General features: G+C 40.7%; 1 protein-coding gene across 2 annotated transcripts; it reads left to right on the plus strand.

Moving 5' to 3' along the window:
- The first annotated feature begins 52 nt into the window (after window positions 1–52).
- FASTKD2 (FAST kinase domains 2) lies at window positions 53–17630 on the plus strand. Of its 2 annotated transcripts, none has more exons than XR_008295533.1 (12): window positions 53–202; window positions 995–1815; window positions 5218–5321; window positions 6018–6126; window positions 6424–6547; window positions 6818–6957; window positions 8091–8263; window positions 12173–12336; window positions 13563–13772; window positions 14172–14259; window positions 15090–15200; window positions 15949–16047. XR_008295533.1 is itself a non-coding variant. In XM_015085414.3 (12 exons), exons 2-12 carry the CDS (start codon window positions 1093–1095, stop codon window positions 17546–17548), a joined length of 2070 nt encoding a protein of 689 aa, XP_014940900.2. In that variant the 5' UTR covers window positions 62–202; window positions 995–1092; the 3' UTR covers window positions 17549–17630. The 2 variants fall into 2 exon arrangements, 1 of the variants encoding a protein (XP_014940900.2); XM_015085414.3 differs by lacking the exon at window positions 15090–15200 and adding an exon at window positions 17429–17630 and having other exon boundaries at window positions 62–202; window positions 15949–16063.
- The last annotated feature ends 798 nt before the right edge of the window (window positions 17631–18428 follow it).

Genomic DNA, 18428 nt, shown 5'->3' on the forward strand with positions numbered 1-18428 from the left:
TTCTCCCCTGTCCCTATCCCTAAGCCCAAGAAAACTAGTCATTCTCTTTGGTCGGCTTTCTTCTCAGGAAGTTAACCTCACCAACTACCGCGAACGGAAGCTTTTTGACCTATGAGGGATCCGTAAAACCTCGCGATACGCGCAGCTCGCGGGGAAGCTGTCATGGCTGCGCCTGTATAGAACCACGGGGTTCTGACCTCAGGTGAGTGGACGACGAGCATAGGCGGGAACAGTTGGCAGCCCTGTACCATAGACTTCTTGCTTTTTGGAGAAAAGTCTCAGGAGTTGCTCGGGCATTAAGTTTAGGGAGGTGGGTTAATATTGGGTGGCTCAGCACTGGCTCCTAACATTTTCTGAGATCTGGTGACACTGGCTCATGTATCTATCTCCTAAGCGCAGGCCGCATGCAAGCGTCACTTTGGTTTATTGCTTCCTCTCCTCAGCGGTTCTACTTGTCCCAGTCCCTATTCTTACAAGTCCGGGTTTGGCAGTTGCTAAATCTTCATGTTGAAAAGTATCCGTCATGGGGGGTAGGAGGGAGGGGAAAGTGGGTGATGGGCATTGAGGAGGGCACCTGTTGGGATGAGCACTGAGTGTTGCATGGAAACCAATTTGACAATAAATTTCATTAAAAAAAAAAAGTATCCGCCAACGTTAAAACTTTCTCAGTGAAGATCTCTCCAGGCAATGGTAACATAAAATTCCTTTATTAAAAGGACACTGTGTGGGAACACTTTCCACCAGAAACCCCACTTTACTTATTTATTTTTAAAACTCATTTATACGGTGACTACTTCCAAAGTAACCTGGCTTCTCTGAGACAGTGTACACATTGGTGGATGCGGAGGAGGCCCATGTTGGTAAAGCACTTTTACCGTTTTAATCTGTAATGTCTCCATAGGTTCTCCCTTTAGTCTCTGTTAAATTCATTTCGTTTCTTTAAGTAAAAGTTTTGCTTTGATTTGTATTCCTTTTATAACCCTTTCCCCCACAGGAAAACAACGGCATGTCTTCTCTTTCACTCATAGAAGTGGCATTTGTGTTACATAGACTACTTTAAAGCAAGTTGAAAGTGTTTGAGTGGATAGCAAAATGATGAAAAGAGCAAGTTCCTTTTTATGGAACCTCAGACAATTCAGTACTTTCGTTCCAACAAGCAGAACTATGAGGCTGTATCCTTTGGGATTTTCCAGACCCAGAATTGTTTTTTCATACAATTCAAACCTAAGAAACCTTCTCTTAAGTGACTTTGGCAATAGAGTGCAGTCATCTATTAGGTACCTTTTTCAGGATGCCTTAATTTTTAAATCAAGAGACGACTTTCAAACAAAGGGCGTAAGCCCTGAAACAGTCCTTACAGTTAGCAGAGTGCTTTGTCCTAGAAGACTCTCCTTTGATTCAAAACACTCTCTTTTCTCTGACGAGGGATTGAAGATAAACTTTCATCATGAGGCCTCCAACGAAGATGTTCTCACCAAGGAAACAAAACCAACCCCTGTCAACTATAGAAAACTGTCTCGGGAGTGTAGTTCTCTGAGTGATGTGTTAGATAAATTTTCAGAAGCATCTACTTTTCCCAGTAGTAACTATATTTCAGCAATGTGGACCATTGCCAAAAGGATGTCTGATGACCAGAAACGCATTGAGAAACAACTGATGTTTAACCACCCTGCATTTAGCCAACTGTGTGAACAAGTGATGAGAGATGCCAAGATCATGCACTGTGACCACCTGCTGTTCAGTCTTCATGCTGTAGTGAAGCTGGGAATTCCTCAGAACAGTCTGCTGGTACAGACTTTGCTGAGAGTGGTCCAGGTAAAATCAAAAGGCGACTTAAATATCGTTTTTCTCGACATGGCATACTTTGAAAGACTGAGGGGAAATAGAGAAGTATCCTCCTTGGAAGAGATTATCAGTGGAATGGTAGTTTATATTTGTTTTTGCATATATGTGATTTAGAGACCTTAAGTTGACTGGGCCTTTCCTTGCTTTTGCTATGGACATTTATGAAAGCTTGTGCCGTTTTTTCTTCTCCAGAGTTAACCAATAGTGAGGACTAAAATGAGGAGAGATACAAAACATACAAGGAAATGTTGGTTAGTTGAAGGCAGGAGAGAAGGAAAGAGGGGAGAACTAATATTTGTTGAGTACCTGCACTTTTTCCTAGTTTAATTAATCCTCTCAATAGCCCTGCAAGGTCGATGTTTACCTCAGTTTTGCAGATGAAAAAACAGAGTTGATGTTGTTAAACAACTTGGCTAAAGTCAGACAGCTAGTGGATTCATTTATTCATATAATTAACATTCATTTTGTATCAATAGTGTATCAGTTACTGCACTTGCTACTAGAGAGAAAGATTTAGGAGACCTCATGCCTGTTTTCCCTATGGAAAGGGAAAGGGAAGGGAAGACAAATATTTCGTAGGCAATTATAAAAATAACCAACATTCGTTTAATAACTCGTACATTTACTAAATTATAGGCACTGTGCTGAGTGCAAGGGGATATAATTATGAACAAAATAACGGCCGCATGGAGCTTTAAGTGCAATGAAGGAAAACTATAGTCTTGTAAGAGTGTGTAACAGACTTAACAGCTTAGTCAGGAGATGGCTTTCATGATGGGAAGAAGAGACAGGGGAGGAGGATACAGGGTTAGTGTTTGAGGCAGAGACACACGTACAAAGTTTGAAAACAGAATTGTCTCATATAATCCTCAGTGTAGCCTTTAAAATATGTACTACTGGGGCGCCTGGGTGAGTCAGTGGGTTAAGCGCCAGACTTCGGCTCGGGTCACGATCTCATGATTCGTGGGTTCAAGCCCCACGTCAGGCTCTGTGCTGACGGCTCAGAGCCTGGTGCCTACTTTGGATTCTGTGTCTCCCTCTCTCTCTGCTCCTCCCCCACTCACGCTTTGTCTCTCAAAAATAAATAATCATTAAAAAAATTTTTTTAAATAGATACTATCATCTTACTAATGATTAGTAAATTGAGGCTTAGAGAGGTTAAATAACCTGGCCAAAGTTACCTTTCTGTGAATGTCACTCTTTGTAGGTCTTGATTTGCTGAGTAAATTAGCAAATGCCTAGTTCATAGTAGAACAAGGATTCAAGCCCAGTAGGAGATGATATCTAAGTTGAATGAGCAGCAGCTTGTGAGAGATTGGTAGTGAAAGGGATGGTATTTGAAGCAGAGAAGATTGCCTATTCAGAAGAAAAGTTTGGCAGGTTTGGGGGAGCTGAAAGTAGTTCAGTGGTGCTGAAGTATAGAATATTGGGGTTGTGTGTTTGAGGTAGTACGGAGGAAATTGTGTAATTGTGGTCAAGGAGGAGGGGTTATGCGTATAGAGGCAAGACTGAGACTGGAAAGGGGGGCGGAGCTCAATCATGAAGAGCCTTTTATGTCTGGGTAAGGAGTTTGGAGTTGTCCTATAGGCAGTGGGGATCCATTAAGTATTTTAAGCAAAGTGTCAACATGTTCAAATTTATATTTTAGATCACTGTATGAGTGGAAACACCACCAGATGTGATGATGAAATGATAGCCCATTCAACTAATTGTGTACCTTTTAAGGGTGGACATCTCATCTTTTAAACTCAATGATCAGAATTAAATAATTTTTAAATTTCTTTTTTATTTAATTTTTTTCATGTTTATTTATTTTTGAGAGAGAGAGAGACAGAGACCGAGACAGAGCATGAGCAGGGGAGGGGCAGAGAGAGAGAGAGGGAGACACAGAATCCGAAGCAGGCTCCAGGCCCTGAGCTGTCAGCACAGAACCTGATGTGGAGCTCAAACCCACAGACTGTGAGATCATGACCTGAGCTGAAGTCAGACACTTAACCAACTGAGCCACTCAGGTGTCCCAATAATTTTTACATTTCTTGAGGATGATCTCACGTGTAGTCCTTCCTATTATAGAATTGAAGAATTAAGCTCATAGGCATATAACTGTATTTAACTTTAACTTTTTATGTTACTCTGATTTCCATCCATCCTTCATTAAGAATGAATTTTTATTTGTGTGTGTGTGTGCTTAAACCACAGAATATATCTTTATTCTGTTTATTTGGTAGACTGTGTTCTCTGCACAATTATTTAAAAGTGATTCCAGTTAGTCACTACCTGGTTAGCAATGCTCTTACTGGATTTTGGACAAGTATCCCCATCAGCAGTACCTCATGCTGAGGTATGAGCAGTGGACATTTGGAGTCAGTATATCTTTAGGTACAATTGTGTCTTGCTGACCTGTTGGAATGTTGTAAAGACAGTTTGGCTAGAGATGAAAGCTCAGTATGTCATTGCTGAATTTGTCCTTCAGTTACTTGGTCTTACCTTTCACAGTGGATAAGGATGGAATGTTGCAAATTGATATGGAAACCCTCCCATGGGAATGAGACCTATGTTTTTCTTTCGGCCTTCTCCGTTTCTTCTCATTACCTGGTTCTAACCTAAGACTTTGTGCCTTGTTAGTCATGCCGTTTTAGCAGAAGAGCATACCTCTTGCAGCCTAAGTTTTCTCACATGTGTTCACAACTACTTTTGTGAGGTGTATGAACTGGCTGTGATTAAGTTGTAGAGTACTAGATACACTGTGTTGTCACTATTAACTTTCCGAATTATGTCCACTGCCATTTCTAGAATCTAGATTAGTACCCTAATCCAGGAGATCTGAGAGATGGAGCTGGGGGCCTGGAGCCCCCCTTGGGACCCAGTGGTAAAATGTGATAGCAGATGTGGATCAGAAGATTCACAACTGAAGCTACAATATGATAACCGGGAAAGGACAGAGAGAAATTCTAAGAGAACAGCTATCTGAGTTTCTTTGGGGATGACAGATTACCGTGTATACCTCAGTAGCTCTTACGTTACTGCATTTGTTGTCTTCATGCTGAACTTGAGTCCTAAGAAGAAGTCAAAATAATGTTTGATAAAAGTCACTTCGGAAGCTTCTGAATATGATCAGTACCAAATGGATTTTCAGTGGTAATGATGAATGTAAAAAGTGTTGGTGCACAAAAGCGTGTGTTGGTTATTTGGGAAATTCACTTCATAATACATTTCATTTCCCAAAGATGTTGTTTCTTGTGGGCTGGCTATGAATTATTGGTTTGATACTTAGTCATATAATTGAAAGCATCAGTTCAGCAGTTTTGCTTTGGTGAGATCGTCTGCTCTGGGCTTATCATCTGCAGTGTTTTTGTAATTATATTTCAATAGGAACGTATCAATGAGTGTGATGAGAAATGTCTTTCAGTTTTGTCAACTGTTTTAGAGGCAATGGAGCCATGCAAGAATGTGGATGTTCTTCGAGCAGGAGTGCGGTGAGTCCTGTCTTAGGCTTTCTTCATGTGGCATTCTCTATCCCTTTTATATCTCCAATCAAAAACCAAGAGGAAAGCTGACCTGCCTTTTTTGGGTGGGGGGGAGACTTTGTTGTAGTATAGTCTTCAGTACCTTAGTAAACTTCAAATCCTGACTCTGGATCAGGAAAAGCTAGAAATAATACTTCTTTTAGGGTCTACCATAAAAAAAAAAAAAGTGTGGGCAATAGTGAATTCTAAATTGATCTTAAAACACAGTACTGATGTGGGCTGGGGGAGAATTGACATGTGTTCCGCTCATCACGGTTATTTGGGCACCATGGGGAGGTTACGTGTTGCTGACTTGGCCTGAAAAGGGGCTTGAGTTTTATAATTTATAAAATTGCTGCAACTGATCTGTTGTCATAGGTCTGTGAGGATAGTACTTAATTTCCTTTTTCATTGACTGTGCATTGGGATATCTTATTATAATCTCCTGATGTGATTTGTTTATTCATAATGATAGCAGAATAATGTGAGAGGACAGTGCTGGGCTGGCCCTGCATCTTTAACTACTTACACTCCCCCGTGGGTAGGCACATTATTTTTATGGGCTTCATCTTCCCTGCCTAGAATTAGGAGCAGGACAAAATGACTTCTAAGATAACTTTGGTTTTCAGATACTAGAATTGTGGTGTTTATTGTGTATAATTACAGGATACTAGCCGATCAACAAGTCTGGAAAATTGAACGTGTCTTCACATTACAAGCTATGATGAAATGTGTTGGAAAAGACGCACCAATTGCTCTGAAAAGGAAACTGGAGGTAAACACATTTTGGATTTTCTCTAGTGGCAGGATTTGAAAAAAAAAAAAAAAAATTTCTTATGACCTGCTATCAGTTCCTGAAGTCAGTTTTTTAGGAGGACATTGTTGTGCTTTTGGGTTATAACTTTGCTGAAGTGAAATAATAGATGCAGATTTATATTTTTTGTATATACAAATATATGTATATAACCTGTGTATCTATTTGAGTCATTCTGCTCAAACTTTATCCTTTTTACTTAAAGATAAATTTACTTTACTTTGCCACAAGTTATAAATTAAAGTTTGTTTTCTTTAGATGAAAGCCTTGAGAGAATTAGACAGGTTTTCCGATTTGAATAGCCAGCACATGTTTGAGGCTTTAGCTGCCATGAATCACCGCTCTATTACACTTCTGAATGAATGCAGTAAGATGGTCATAGGTAAGAGGAATTTTTCTTTCATGATTCTTAGCATCTGACCTACTGTTGAGGACTGTATTTGTTTTGTTTGTCTTAAGATCTTTGCTGTTATACAGACACTATCTGATGATATGATTAGATCTGAATTTTATTTTTGCCTTTGTATTTTACAAAGTACAGTGCTATTTTTTTTTTTCTAAAGAAACAAAAGTATCGAGTGTAGAGTATCTTGGATGTTACGTTCAAAGCCATGTGGTAATTTTTGTTTGTTTATTTAACTCATTCTTAAAGGTAATATCCATGGGTGTCCTTTTAAAGTATTGATCAACATACTGCAGTCTTGCAGAGACCTCCGATACCGTAATTTAGATCTTTTTAAGGGAATAGCAGATTATGTGGCTACAACTATTGACATCTGGAAGTTAAAACAAGTAAGTTTGTTAGCAGTTTAGAATAAGCCTCAGAAACCTGGGAGAAGCGTATCAATTCATTTCCCATTCTGAGTATTTCTCTATCAGCTTTATAGCAGTTAAAAGAGCAAAATATTCCAATGTTGGATTTACTTTTGAAAAATCAGCTCCTTATCATTTATGTCTAGGAGTTACCTGTTAATATACTATTCAATCTTTTGACTATCTTTCTGAAATAAAAATTATATTGTCCAAAGTTTGCTCTTCTATTTGTTTTTCAAAAAAAACCAGTTGTGTGGTACTCTGGATAATTAGGATTATTTCCGTTTCTGCTTTTACTTTTTTAGATTTAGAATAATAAAAATGGGTAATGTGACAGGCTTATGCATTTGGAAGAATAAAATGCCATTACTTAATGATCATGCCTATTTTCTATTTATGGAAAGTTGTCTTGTTTCCTCCAGAGTAAGAACCTTTAAATTTGGGGGCTGTGTTAGCAATATAAATATCTAGGAGCAGCTGGTAAAAATTTCTTTTTGTGACGAAGCAGTGGTAATTGCGTTAGATCACTAGATTCACTTTACCTTGGAGGGTAAAGTATATATTGAGATTGCCATGGAAATTGTCTTTGGAAAGAGAAGCACTAATTGTGAGAAGTTCCAAGAGGGAAATGAGAAGTGGACTGGAAATTTTAATTTAATGATAGTATTTCATCTCTGTTCTCATTTGTACAGCTCAATGTGGAATAGAGAAATTTTTGAGTTCTCTCTTACATGTTCTCTCTTCCTTTTGGATGTAGGAAGTGTCTGGGTTTGGAAGAGGGAATAGTTCAAGATGATTCGGTCATTTTGAAAAACCTCAGAAAAGGTGTATTTAAAGTAGTTTTCATATCTGTTGTATGAAAAACCTATAGGAAATGATTTAGAAATATGGAAACCATTGTATGCTCTGGTTCTCAGCTTATAAAAAGATAGTATTAATATCTGATTCAAGAATTACTGGAACAGATTTCGTGAGGAAGAGAGAACTGTTTCTTCGTGGAGAATATTCTCTTCAGGCAGGTCTATTGCTGTTTAAATTTTTTGAGACCTAAAACAATTACTGGTAGCATACTATAATTATTAAAAGTTTTTCCTCAATTCACTCTTTTAAAGGTTCTCTTTCTCCTCATTTTACTTGAAGACCTTGGCTTCCGACATACTGATTTGATGGACTTGTTCATGAAAAAAGTGATAGATGATCCTGCTTCTCTAAACATGAAAAGCATTATCTCTATTCTTCACGTGTATTCTTCTCTCAATCACTTCTACAAATGCCAGACCCAAGAGTATGTACTTGTTCTTTTTTTTTTTTTAGTTTGTTTATTGCTGCATAACATACTTCAAGAGAAGATTACATATTATCATAAGCTTAATCATCCATGGTCATTATCTATATCAACAAATAAAACATTAGTATACTTTATTTGAGAAGTTAAACAGAACTTCATTTTATTTTATTTTTGCTGTTCTTTTTTCTTTTTTGCCTTGCTTGTTTCTTTGTTCATTATGACATATTTGTTAATTCAGCATAGGAGTCTTCATTTCAAACTTTCCCAGCTTATTCCCTCAGCTCCTGAGTTCATTGTTCAATTTTCACCCTGACTATTCAATTGGTCCCAGACTACTGCTTTCTATAATTTTCATTTTTAACCACAACCATGCACTTCTGTTAAATACAGCAGCTCCTCAGACGTGCTGGGCTCTTTTATACCTCTGCTTTCCACCCAGAACATCTTTTCTCCCTTTCTAGATCAGATTGGATTCATGAAACCCAAAATGCATATAAAATGTCACTTGCTAGAAGAGTGATTAAAAGCCCGGACTCTGGAGTCTGCTTAGGTTTGAATCCCAGCTCTGCCATTTGTTAGCTACTTAACTGTCAGCAAGTTACTTGTCTGTGCCTCGGTTTCATCATCTATTAAAATGGGGATCAGAAGTAAGAATTATTTCTAATCACATTGGGTTGTTATGAGGATTAAACGAGTTAACCTGTGTTAGGTTCTTAAAGCAGTGCCTGGCACATAGTAATTGTTAGATTACAAAAACACTTACAGCGTAGGTCACAGGCTGGCAGGAATAAACTAGGGCAGTTCTGAGGGTCTCAGTGGCAAGAGTCACAGGCCATCACTTTGCCATCAGGTAAGTTACTTGACTGCAGCTGCTTTCTGTCCCTGTGGTTTTCCCTCAGGATTCAGATTTCTAAAACAGCAAGTCTGGTTGACTGGGTTTGGGTCACATGCCCGTCACTTTGGAGCACGTAACCCAAGAATCCTTGGCCCACTGAAAAGCAGCTGCCCACTGTACCCTCCATCGTACTGAAAAACTCAGTCTGTGCTGCATTTCCCATGCCTTCCCTACTTGTCCCCATCAGAGCCCTTGTGCTTGTCGTATCTATGAATCTCTGGTGGAGCCCTGACGCAGAGTTGTAATCACTTATCAATAAGCCTGTCTCTGCTTCTCAGTTGAAAAGCTCTCTAGAGTGAGACCCAGGTTCTTGTTACTCTGAACTGAGCACAAGACCTGGCACTGAATAGGCATCTTATAAAGGTTTAAAAGTACCCCCAAATTTGGTCTTTCTCTACTCCCATGCTTGTCTTTGACGCTGGCTCCCATGTACCTCCGTCAAGCAGTGATAATTAAAACTCCAGAAACAGCTGCACAGATTCCATGGCATTAGGAGAAAAAGCACTGGGTGGTTAGGGAGTTTTTCAGCCTATTGTAAGCATTGCAAGAGACAACTTGGTCGAAATTGTTACATTGTGTTCCCTGTTCTTCTACTCCGCTTAAGGAGACAGGGCGTGGATATCCAGAGGAAGGAAGTAAATGGTAGGTACCAAATGAACACTCTCCGGAAGAGAGAGAAAGGATGCTGGGGTCTTAGGCTGTAGCAGCAGAGATTTTAAAAGCAGGCCAGTTCAGAGCATTTGGGAAATAAGTCGACTGGAAGAGAGCGGTAGAAGATTTGGCTGAGCGTATTGTATATCCACATGTTGTACGTTAATCATTTTGTTTTTGTGATGGCCTCTGGGAGACAGGGTGTGTTAAATCCAGAATATGTTCCTGGGTTTGAAACCCAAGGAAGAAAACATTGTAATGGTTAAGCTGTCCTTTCAGTCCTTTGGTTTCTTCTTGATCTGTACTTACCACCCTGTAAATAATCCCAGATTTGCATCTCTGGTCCTTAGTGTGCCTCTGGACTCCAGGACTTCTGTGGTTTGCATGTGGTCACCATGTATCTTCTTCCTCTTCTTTTTCTTTCTTTTCTTCCTCCTCTTCTCCCCCCCCTCCTCTTCCTCCTCCAGCAGTTATTTACTGTTTACTAAATACTATGTAAAGTGATGTTTTAAACCACTTTATTGAGGTCTGATTAACATGTAAAAACCTACATGTTTAATGCACCCAACTTGGTGAGTTTTTAACTCATTATTCTTGATTCTTTTCTACTAACCTTCTCTTCCTCATCTAAATTTGTTTATTTAGTCAGAAAACGTATACTAAGCACGTGGCTACTTAGGACAAAGATGAATAAGACACATCCTTTTTTTTTTTTTTTTTTAAGATTTTATTTTTAAGTACTCTCTATATGCAACGTGGGACTTGAACTCATAACCATAAGATCAAGAGTCCCATGCCCTTCCCACCGAGCCAGCCAGGCGCCCCAAGACACAATCCTTTTTTGCCAGGATTCTATGTAATGGGTAAGGTAGATTTTGGCAATTGAATACAGCATACAAATTGGAGTGAGAGAATTTTATGCAGGATAAATGGCAATAGAGGAAGACTGTGCCCGGACACTAGCCAGCCTGGTGACCTGGAGGTTCAGGATGAATGCCAAGCAGTGCTGCCTGGAGAGGTGGTTCCTAAGCAGATCTTAAAAGATGGAGCAGTAGGAGGTAACCATAGGAAGATAAACAGGAAGGAAGATTCTGAGCAGAAAGGACTCCATATTCAGTCTGGGAGGAAAGAAACAGCAGAGCATGTGCAGGGAAGGACGCGCAGTTGGGTGCTGCTAAAACACGAGGAACGGCAGGAATGGGATGAGAAGATTCGAGAGGTGATCAGCACCCAGGCTCCAGAAGCGGTCATCTGCAGCCCGCCCTTTCTCGCCTCACTGCCTTCTCTGAGATCTTTCCCCTTCTTCCCATCCCATTGTAACTCCCACAGTCCTGCTCAGCCTGCCCTGGCCTCCACTGTCTCCCTCACCCCCTCCTGCTGCCCCTGGGACCTACCAGCTGATCTGAGACTTTTTCCTCTACAGGCTCACTGTGCAAAGGGCTCGCTCACGGGCGCGCTTGCCTTCGCTCCGCAGCGTGGCCCCACCAGCTCCTTACAATAGCACAGATAGCACACACTCTCAGGGGTCCATTTCTTTGCTCAGTTTCAAATGATCTTCCCTTCTCCTGTCTTTTCCACTTGTTGAAATTCTCCTTAGCCCCAAAGCTCTGTCTACTTACTTTGCTGTGTGCTATCTCAGTACTTTGCATGTCCCATAATGATAGATAGCTTCTGTCTAAGATTCTGACTGACCTGGGTTCAGAACCTGCCTGTGCTATTTATCACCAGTGTCACCCTGGGCAAGTGACCTCTCCTACTGTGCTCTTTCCTCTCTTCATGCATGTTTAACTGCTTTGTTACACTGTATAACACTGGTTCTGGGTGGTAGGATTAGGCTTGGAGTTCTTTTACTTTTAACTCAGAATATTGGTAGCTGGAAAATCTACACTGGTGTTTCAGGCCTTACAGACATACTCATCGTACAAATCCAGTATCATGCTTAAAAGGCTCTGGAGCCTGACAACTTGGGTTCCAACACTGTCTCTGCTACTTCCTGGCTGTTTTTTCTTGGACAAGTTCTTCAACCTCATTGAACCTGTTTACTTGTCTTTTTTTAAGAGGATAATAAGAATACCTACTCCATAAAGCTTTAGTAGTGATTAAATGGGTTAAAGCCTATGAAGTATTTGCTCTGTATAAGACATATGACAGTAGTTCACTAGCATTTATTGAGAATCTGTATTTATTATGAGGTAGCCACCTGACCTGAGGGACATGTGAATACTTCCTGCCAGTCTGATTTTCTTACTTCCTTTCTTTGGACTCCTTAAAGCCATCAGTTCTCTGGCACCTAACTCGCCTCACCATGACCTTGTGTTCTGTTCACGTTTGAAAGCTGACTTTTCTTTGTTCCCCTGAAGGTTCCAGGAAGCTATGGCTCGTTCTCTGACTGGTTACCTTCACCACATCTCTTCTGAAAACCTCTTGAAAGCTGTGTCTTCATTTTGCTTGATGAACCATTTTCCCCTGGCCCTTATTAATCAGCTTCTCCAAAAGGACATCATCAATGAGCTGCTGACATCAGGTATGGCGTCGGTGTACAATGGTGACTAAAATAAGGCAATACCCTGGCTGCCTTGTGATTCCGAACGGGGTCATAGGGGGAGCAGATGCTACTGAGGACAGAACCACAAATGATGAAGTTGAAGGCCAATGCTTTAAACCAGCAAACCAGCCTCCTGTAATGACAGATCCCAGATACAGAAGGCAAGGATAAGAAACACGTCATCGTTCCTTTTTTTTTAAATTTTTTTTCTTAATGTTTTTTTTTAATTTTTTAATTTCTTTATTTATTTTTGAGACAGAGAGAGACAGGGCATGAGCAGGGAAGGGGCAGAGAGATAGGGAGACACAGAATCGGAAGCAGGCTCCAGGCTCTGAGCCATCAGCACAGAGCCCGATGCGGGGCTCGAACTCATAGACCGTGAGATCATGACCTGAGCCGAAGTTGGACGTTCAACCGACTGAGCCACCCAGGCGCCCCTGTTGTTCCTTTTATTTACGCTGTCTGCACCTGTACAAAGGCCGAGTGTTCAAGGTGTTCTCTATGCCTTGATCGGAAATGTTTGTAATTCCTAATCCTTACGTGTCACCTTTGAAGCCAAGTTCAGTCAGCTTCTGCAGCTCTAAACACTTTGTCACTCGTGGCCTACAACGAGGATACACCCCCTCGGTCAAGCAATCAAATAGTTCCCAAAGTAGTGAATTTATTTACTCTTGAAACGAAATTAATTGTTGACTTTTGGTCTTTTATATTAAGCAAAGAAAAGCAATACCTGGCTGGATGTACAAAATTTGATCATGTGTCTGAGAACAGAGAAGTTTAAATTCTTTGAAAAAACAATGTTAGGAAATTCTGAAGTTGAATTGTGAAGGAGGAACACCACGTGCCGATTTTTTTAAGCGGTTACTGTGGGGGAAGCAGCCTTGAACCCAGGAAACCTGGATTCTAGTCCCGACTTTGCCTTTCGGTAATCATGAGGCACTTGAACATTCGTGGGCATTCCCTCATCACTCAGTGAAGAGTTTAGACTAAATCACCTTGAGAGAGATTTTAAACTGTAAGAGGTCATCAAATATGGGGCACTGATCTAGACTCTGGGAACTAGGGAGACACAAAGATTCCTCTCGATAGGAAACAAATAATCAGAAACATACGTACGTGAATAGAATGTCTTAACTGTGGCACTAGTGTTTTTTGGTAACTAAATATTTTTTCTTAACTCTAGATTTTCTTTCTCTTTTTTTTAGGTGACATAGAGAGGAACGTTCACAAGCTTCGTATTTTGGCCGCTTGCCTAAAACTTGATACTTCTTGTCCCAAGGCCGTAGACTTAGCGCTGCCGCCGCTGCCTTCCATACCGCTATCTCCAAACGCGAAGGTGGCAGACGCACTAAGTAGCCTCCTGGGAGAAGGATACTTCTTAAGAAATGTACAGTTGCCACATAATTACCATATCGGTATGGGGCTTTATGAGATTTTCCTCTATGGTATTTTATTTATTTTCCTTTATTTTGGACAAAGATGGGTTTTCCGCAGCAGGTTAGTGCGGCGTTGGCCCCAGACTGGGCTGCCTGATTTGGGCTCTTGCTCTGTGCGTACTCGTGCTGCGTTTTCGGGCCCTCCCCAGCCCCCGGCCCCTTGTCCGTAAAGCGGCAGTAAACGTGGTGCCCACCTCCTAGGGTTCCTGTGGTGAATAAATGAGATTATATGCGTGAAATCCAGACTAGAGTCTGGCACGTGGTAAGCTCAACATAGTTTTTGTCTGATGCCGTTATCGTTATTAGTAGTGGTAGTATACATTTTGAAACAGAAAATCACTTTGAGCAATGTTTGAAAAATAAATTCTTTTCTTTCAGATTTTGAAGTCAGAATGGATATTAACAGGAGTCGAGTGCTTCCATTTTCCCATATGGATGCGGTAACTTCTGCTGCACATATTCAAAGGTTGCTTGCATATGTTCATTTAAATCTTAATTCTCAAAGACTTCATAATAAGTAGCAGTAACAATACTAAGACCTTATATTTGTGTAGAACTTATAATGTACCAAGAGACTTCTCATCCATTAATCTACTCCTTAGGTGTAAATGTGGACATTGATTAAAGACAGTGGACTGGAGTTGAGCTGTTAAATAGGCAGTGTGTGTGTTTTTTTTTTTTAATAGAAGTTTTTAAAAATCAGGTTTTAAAGCTGAATACTACAATAAAACAATGTCAACATAATTGAAACTATCAGTGCAATATAAACTTTTGACAAGATAGTATAATAGTCATCATAAAAAATGAAGGCATCTACGAAAATTAAATACCCAGTAAATATTTTGTGCTACCACCAGGATCTTTCCAAAGATAGAGAAACTTTAGCTTTTTAATGAAGTTGTATTGTGTATGGGTCAGACTGTATTGAAGTTAATCATAAGCCGTTTCCTTGACTCGCATACTACAAACCGTGTATCTCTGGAGAATTGTGATACTGTGCCCAGAGGATGTCCTGCTGAGCCAGTGAAGCAGGTGCTTCCAGTCATGTTGCGACACCCCGTGTTCGGTCAGCCTTCGTACAAAGGCTCTGCTAGGCCCTGCAGGGTGCACGAAGTAGAGGCAGACGTGGATCCCGACCCCAAGGAACCTGTCTCTCGATTGCTTTATAGGACATGCACGTAAATACAGTAGGGAGAGGTATAGAAACAGATCTGTAGGCGTTCAGACTCTTAACCTGCTCATCCCTCTCCATTCTCATACGACTCTTTAACTTTACCCTTTTCTGAATCCATCTAGCTTGTTCCTTGTCCATCTGTTTCACTGTGATCTTCCCTGTACTGTCACCCATCTCCCCTGAAGGAATAGCTTTCTTTGTGACCTCTGTGAAAGCTAATTGTTCTTTTTCAGGTACTCCATCGTTCTGGCCTAATAATATACAAGCTTTCAGCCTAAAGTCCTGAGGAGAAGTAAGGAATGTGAGCATTCCTTTAAAAGATAAAATTTCTCTTATGTTATCTCAGATAACAGCCAAAGTATAACAGAAGAGAGAAAGGATACAAATGTCTTATTTTCCCCCCAGCCAACTTAATCTTTCCAAAAGGCCAAGAACAATGAAAAAACAAATTACGCCTTCCATATTTTGTTACACATACAGATTTTATCTTTTTAACAGTTTGGCCTTTCTCTTAGCGTTTCCTGTTTTGTATTTGGTCTCTCTGGTTTTCAGATGCTGCTCTCTCTGGACCATGTGTATGCAAGGAGAGCATTTGCCATTTCGTTTTTCTACATCAGTACTTCTAGTAGCATAAATAACTATATTCAGGTCAGAGATTGAACACTGCACAGGAAAGCCTTGAAATGCTTTCCTATCTGGATATTTTCCTCATCAAGAATGTAGCCATCCTTGAAGGTGGTTGAGGGATAGCTGCGTAAAGCATTATTGCAAGCTTTTGGTTTCTAAAGCAGCCTTCATGTGCTGGAGTGTTTGTAAAGGCCGAGTAACAAGGAGGTGGAGGACGGGAGGGGCAGTGGGGAACGGTGAGGCCTATGGTTGGCAGAGAGCTCAGCCATGAAATCTGCAAAGAATAGGAGCACAGCAGATTGTACGTGCAATCTCATTAATAACGGGTCTCCTTTTGTGCATTTTTGTCTTCAGAGTAGCTGTGCTGTGTGTTCCTAGATCTACTTACTGTTTGGATTTAACCCACCCCAGAGGATTCCTTGCTATGAAAATGCGGCATTTGAAAGTAATGGGTTTTCATGTAATTTTGGTAAGAAGAAAATGCACACGAGATACTCTTCAGTGACTGATGTCTGTTCTGCTGGGGATGTTGTGGTTGAGGGTGGTCACAAGGACTCTAGGGGAATCGTCAGCAGTATTGCAGTAATTCTTTGGAAAAGAACATTTCTGTACGTGATTTGGTTTTTACTCAGCTGATAGCTGTCATTTAGTAGGAGTTTTATAAATGCTACATTTGGTCAACTTTAATCCTTTTTGGTAAGAGGAAAAATTTCTTATTTAAGACCCATGACGTCATATTCATTTCGCAGAGTTCCTTAAAGGAAAGAAAGATGAGAATTTAAGCTTTGTTTTCATGGGCTGGTGTGAGGCTACTGTAGGAAGTATGTCTCCAGGAAAAGCTAGCTGCTTGTAAGAGGGGAGCTCAGATCTCATCTTGATTCCAACTCCACAGCTTTGCGTGACCAGCCTTTCCAGATGTCTCTGTATGGAGCAAGAACCTTGTGAATGAGTTTATATATATGTTAGCATTGGGATCTATCTAATTGCCACTCATTTGGTCCTGCATATTATGTGAAATGTAAACATTCACATTTACGTTATGATACTTTCCTATCCAAAAATGGATTACATGTATATTACTGAGGTTAAGATGCCACATTTCTCTTAATGGGCTACTGTTTAAGCTTTTTCCCCATAAGGGATATTGTATGTATTCTAAGGAAGATTATCCCAAGAAAGGGATTTTTTCACCCTTTAGAGGACCTTAGTTTTTTAAATGTTTATTTATTTTTGAGAGGGGGGTGCAGAGAGAGAGGGAGACAGACAATCCCAAGCAGGGTCCCCGACATGGGGCTCTATCCCACAAACCGTGAGATCATGACTTGAGCCTAAATCCAGAGTTGGGTGCTTAACCATTTGGGCCACCCATGTGCCCCAGAGACTTTTAAACTTTTTAGAATTTTCACTGATAGAGCTTTCTTCAACCCTACCTAGCACATTCTCTTACTAACCCTTTAAAATATGAGTAATCATAAGATAGCACTTGCTTTAAAATTTTTTCTTGTTAATGTTTTTATTTATTTTTGAGAGAGACAGAGACAGAATGCGAGTGGGTTAGGGGCAGAGAGAGAGGGAGACACAGAATCCGAAGCAGGCTCCAGGCTCTGAGCTGTCAGCACAGTGCCCGACGCGGGGCTTGAACTCACGAGCTGTGAGATCATGACCTGAGCCGAAGTTGGACCCTCAATGGACTGAGCCACCCAGGCGCCCCAGCAACTTGCTTTTGAAGAGCAGTTGGCTTGATATCACATTGATATGCTTGGATCTCGAAACTAGCTTTTATTTTACGTGTTGTCTTCTTGCAAACTGATTATTTTCTCCTTTCTTTGGTAAGGTCCATAACTGGGAGATAGAAAGACTGCAGATGAAGGATGTAGTCACGTTTTTGAAGACTGAACTCTATTCAGCTGAAGCCTTTCCTACTGCTGATGTAAATCTGCAAAGCACGTGTTAAAATGGAAGCTGCCTTTTCATATTGGGAGACGTAAATTTGTAAAATAACTTTAATAAAGACTGCAATTCAGTTGTCAGTGGAATCTACCTGACTAGTCACTATAACAAAAAGAATCACTTCAGTTCACTGTTAAAATTAATTTGAAGAGTGGGAGAGTGTTGTTAAAGGCATTTTAGAAGGTGCTAAGAAAACTCCAGTGGGATCACTTTTCCAACCCAACCTGTTTCCTCCAGTGCACAGATATGTGACAGATTCATGAGGTTTTATTTTGGCTCGTGAGCTTTGATGCATTGAACACTGGCTTCTTAGTTGTGAAGGGCAGCAGCTAAGGTGGCCCGGGCAGTCCTTGCGTTCGAGACCTGCATATTTGCACTCTTACTGCATACGCTGTTCTAGAATTCAGGCACGGACTGCCTTTTTCATGGCCATTGGACCCGGTGCTCAAATCACAGAATTTAAGAAATGATGTGACAAATGCCTGCAGGCCAGGCGTCTGCTTTTGTAACAGGCATTCTAGGTGGAAGTGGCTCGTGAGCCACACTAAGAACTGCACAGCAAAGACAGTACAGACATGGCAACGAGTCTAAATTTATTAAAACTGCTAGGCTGTGGGTTGCTGACATGTAACTGTTGTTGCCATTATTGAGGTCGTTCCTTTTCCCTTTCTTCCCCTCTCCCCACCCATTTCAGGAAGTCTTTTAAATTAAATATATAGCTGAGCTATGTTGTGAGTCAGAGCTGAGGACTATTTTTCAGTTATGTTTGTTCCTTTTTTTTTTTTTTTTCCCCTCAGAGAGAGAGTGTGAGCCAGAGAGGGACAGAGAGGAAGAGAGAGAATCCCAAGCAGGCTGCACACCCAGCATGAAGCCCAACGGGCTCA

Source organism: Acinonyx jubatus, chromosome C1 (genome assembly GCF_027475565.1).
Source record: "Acinonyx jubatus isolate Ajub_Pintada_27869175 chromosome C1, VMU_Ajub_asm_v1.0, whole genome shotgun sequence".
Classification (NCBI taxonomy): Eukaryota; Metazoa; Chordata; class Mammalia; order Carnivora; family Felidae; genus Acinonyx; species Acinonyx jubatus.

What these genes read in the sequence shown, in the direction of transcription:
- FASTKD2 (XM_015085414.3), top strand. Translation starts at nt 1,093, where the DNA reads ATGATGAAAAGAGCAAGTTCCTTTTTATGGAACCTCAGACAATTCAGT. An exon ending in CTTTGCTGAGAGTGGTCCAG is followed by an intron (nt 1,816 to 5,217) that starts GTAAAATCAAAA and finishes ATATTTCAATAG; the next exon opens with GAACGTATCAATGAGTGTGA. An exon ending in TGGGTTTTCATGTAATTTTG is followed by an intron (nt 16,064 to 17,428) that starts GTAAGAAGAAAA and finishes TTCTTTGGTAAG; the next exon opens with GTCCATAACTGGGAGATAGA.